The 4,134-nt window shown below is 53.4% G+C and overlaps 1 protein-coding gene across 1 annotated transcript; it reads left to right on the plus strand.

Annotated features, from left to right (window-relative positions):
- The first annotated feature begins 213 nt into the window (after positions 1 to 213).
- LOC134525062 (olfactory receptor 14A16-like) lies at positions 214 to 1,209 on the plus strand. Its single transcript, XM_063355514.1, has one exon. The coding sequence runs from the start codon at positions 238 to 240 to the stop codon at positions 1,207 to 1,209; it is 972 nt and encodes a 323-aa protein (XP_063211584.1). The 5' UTR covers positions 214 to 237.
- The last annotated feature ends 2,925 nt before the right edge of the window (positions 1,210 to 4,134 follow it).

Here is a 4,134-nt window from a genome sequence, read left to right on the forward strand (position 1 = left end):
ATGACTCCTTGGGAGCCCACAAGCAGAGCTCTGCTCCTCACGGCACACTTGGCCAGCAACAATGAGAGCTCCAACAAGGGCAATGCAGAAAGCTCCCGGAAGGAAGGACACAGGCAAAGAGTGTTTTCGGGGCTTGGGTTTGGAAGGGCAGGCAATGGGAAGAGATTTGCTCAGAGCTGTCCTGACTTGTGAGTGTGCTTTCCTCCTTTGGCAGTACCTCGGGAACAAAGGGATCCGATGTCCAACGGCAGCTCCATCACCCACTTCCTCCTGCTGGCATTCGCAGACACGCGGGAGCTGCAGCTCTTGCACTTCTGGCTCTTCCTGGCCATCTACCTGGCTGCCCTCCTGGGCAATGGCCTCATCATCACTGCCGTAGCCTGTGACCACCGCCTCCACACCCCCATGTACTTCTTCCTCCTCAGCCTCGCCCTCCTCGACCTGGGCTGCATCTCCACCACTCTGCCCAATGCCATGGCCAGTTCCCTCTGGAACACCAGGACCATCTCCTACTTGGGATGTGTTGCTCAGCTCTTTCTTTTTTCCTTCTTGATGTCAGCAGAGTTTTATCTTCTGACAGTCATGGCCTACGACCGCTATGTTGCCATCTGCAAACCCCTGCACTATGGGTCCCTCCTGGGCAGCAGAGCTTGTGTCCACATGGCAGCAGCTGCCTGGGGAACTGGTTTTCTCAGTGGTCTTCTTCACACTGCCAATACATTTTCACTGCCACTCTGCCAAGGCAATAGCCTCGACCAGTTCTTCTGTGAAATCCCCCAGATCCTCAAGGTCTCCTGCTCACACTCCTACCTCAGGGAATTTTGGCTTCTTGTGGTTGGTGCATGTTTAATACTTGGTTGTTTTGTTTTCATTGTAGTGTCCTATGTGCAGATCTTCAGAGTCGTTCTGAGGATTCCCTCGCAGCAGGGACGGCACAAAGCCTTTTCCACGTGCCTTCCTCATCTGGTCGTTGTCTCCCTGTTTATCAGCACTGCCACATTTGCCTACCTGAAGCCCCCCTCCCTCTTTTCCCCATCCCTGCATCTTGCTGTGTCCGTTCTCTACTCAGTGGTGCCTACAGCAGTCAATCCCCTCATCTACAGCGTGAGGAACCAGGAGCTCAAGGATTCCCTGAGGAAACTCATCAACGGATCTTGCACCATCAACAGTAATTTGCCTCCTCTTCTCTGCATAGATCCAAGAGTTTAGTTGAGGCCAGGCGTGTGTTGTTTTTATTTTCTCTGTTAATCATACTTGGAGTAATCGTTTGGGTTCATAGAACTCCTCTTGAGGCTCTGTCTTTTTGTGTCTGATCCTTGAAGAACCACGTGTCACCTTTTTCCTCCCTAATAGCATCTCTGTAATCGAAGGAGATCTCCTGAGTGCAGTGCCTGAAGGCGGGGCTCTCCTTGATAGACTTGTGGCTAAGAACTAGGTCAAGGAACTGGACTTTCCAAGTGTCTTTCCACCTTGTTTTGGGGAATAATGTCACAGTAGCACTGGCATATTTTAGACACCAAGCACTTGGTTGAAGTCTCTCTTCTTGGTGTAGAGGGGCAGTAGATATGGTACATGACCTGCCAGTAACATTCCTCAGGCTGTCACAGGTATGATGGGGCTGATGGCAGATTTCTGTCCATGTGGAAAGGCTCCTGGAGTGGTCAGGAAAGGACGGGGACACTCCATGTACTCTCGGGTGGGAAGTGAACGGCGACTCAGATGGTAAAACACTCTCAGAGATCAGGTCTCTCCAGAACAAATAACTCCAGCCAGGTACCCACAAGCCAGGACTCTGCAGGGCCGTGGGAGGCAGTGAAGATGTAGTGGGCAGAGGGAAGGGAGACTGGAGAGATGCGGGAGCTGCCTGAGGAGCCCCAGGGCCAGGACTCTCCTGCTGTCCTGGGGAGCAGGGCAGGCGGGGAGGCAGAGCGGGGCAAAGGCAGTTTGGGCTGGGGATCAGCTGCAGCTGAAGGCAGGAGAGCCAGAGAGTGAGTGGCCTCTGCTGGCCCTTGGGGCCAGCTCCAGCCCTGGGGTGATGGGGAGGCTGAGAGCCCTCTCTGCCCCCAGCAGCTGCGGTGCCCGTCAGAGGGGCTGGGGCTGTGGGGGGAGTGCCCAGAGCTCTGCAGGACCCTGTGGGGAGCACTGCTGTGGGGCCAGCCCAGACCAGGGGGCTCTTTTGGGCTGGGCTGGGGAGAGGGCAGGGTTGGTGGGAGAGAGCCAGAGAGGGTCTGCAGTGGTGTGGGAAGTGCCGAGGAGAGGAAAACCCCAACGTTAGCGGCGCTGTGTGACCATGTGAGGATGTGCTCCAGTGGGCATGTGGGGCAGAGCCAGGACTCCTGGAGAAAGAAGCAAGTCTTTGTCCTGGTTCCAGCGGGGACAAGCTTAATTCTCCCCGGGCTCCAGCAGGGACACAGGGATTCCATCCCATGTGAGCCATGGCCAGTCGGAGCTGCCAGAGGAGGGGCCAGGGAGTCGCTGCTGGGGAGTGGGCTTGGGCATCCTGGGTCTGGTTGGTGAGCGGCGGTACTGTAATCGTGTTTGTACATTCCTCTGTCCGTGTTGCTGTTGTTGTTTTCTTGTTCCCTTTGCTGTTCTGTTAAACTGCCTTTGTCTCAACCCACAAGTTCTGCCTTTTTTCTTCCAATTCTTCCCATATGGAGGAAGCCCGAGAGAGAACGGCACGTGGTTCTTTGTTGCCATGTGAGGCTAAATCACAACAGTCCTTTTCTGGCGCCCAACGTGGGGCTCGAAGGGTTGAAATAACAACAGAATCCAACTAGAGCTTGTAAAAACAAATTTGTTGTATGCATTTATTGTATCAGGTAAATAGTCGCTGGTCACCATGTTGCTTGGTTTGTTCTCATTCCTGTGTTATGTAAATTGCTATATGGCTCATGTACTCCCTGCGATGATGTTTCTCACCTCTGGGAGAGGGATGAGGATTATCATTCTGCTGTCCTTTGCAATATCGGCTTATGATATGATATTACATCACTGTTCCAACAAATATTTTGGGGTGTTTATGTGCTATTGCTATCCTGCCCGTACATTGGGCAACATCTCTCCCAATTTATTAATAATTACATCCGGTCTGTGGCGGAAACAGGGGGGGACACTTTCCCCAACTCTTTTGCCTCCCTTTTCTCCCTCGGGGCAGGTATGTCAGCTTTTGAGAATGTTGAATATCCTTGGGATGCTCAAACCAGCCTGGTCCTATTGTTATGTCTCCTGAATGTGTTCCAGGTCCTGTTTAGTGTTAAACAACTATTTAAGACTGCCACCTGGAGATCTGCTCCGAGGCTGGACAGTCAGGGGTGGCACGGCATGTGGGAGAACATGGGCAGGTGCCTAGAGAACTTCTCGCCTCCAGTGGTCTGGGACTGCACCCCTGAACAATTGCAGGACCCTGATGGAGTGGTAGAATATCTGAAGGGAAAATGCTGTGGCTATTCTGGAGAGGCACAACTCACCGCACTGTGCTGGGCCCTGGCCAGTATCTGCCAGGCACTGCTCAGTGCTATGTAGCACCCTCACGGGGAAGAAATGGAGACCAGGCCGACAGACAGTGTGGCTACTGCAACCCCTGCGACAGACGCTACGGCTACTCCAACACCCTCTGTGGCAGCCACTGCCACTGAACCAGGGAAGAAACCCGTGACAGTATCAGTTGCCCCCATACAGAAGAAGAAGTACACGAAGAAATCAGTTCACTTAGTAAGGGATGATGATGAACCAGGGCCATCAAGAGAACAGAAGGAAGAGGCAGAACCAGAGATAATCACCCGATCCCTATCCTTGAGTGAGCTGGGGGATATGCGAAAAGATTTCAGCCGACTTTCAGGGGAGCACATTGTCACCTGGCTGCTCCGGTGCTGGGATAACGGGGCCAGTAGCCTGGAATTAGAGGGTAGGGAAGCCAGGCAGCTGGGATCCCTGTCGAGAGACGGTGGCATTGACAAGGCAATTGGGAAGAAGACCCAAGCCCTCAGCCTCTGGAAACGACTCCTGTCAGGCGTGAGGGAGAGGTCCCCCTTCAGTGAAGATGTTGTATGTCACCCAAGCAAGTGGACTACCCTGGAAAGAGGTATCCAGTGCCTGAGAGAATTAGCCGTGCGGGAGATGGTTTATTATGAC

The sequence above is a fragment of the Chroicocephalus ridibundus genome, chromosome 18 (assembly GCF_963924245.1).
Source record: "Chroicocephalus ridibundus chromosome 18, bChrRid1.1, whole genome shotgun sequence".
Lineage (NCBI taxonomy): Eukaryota > Metazoa > Chordata > Aves > Charadriiformes > Laridae > Chroicocephalus > Chroicocephalus ridibundus.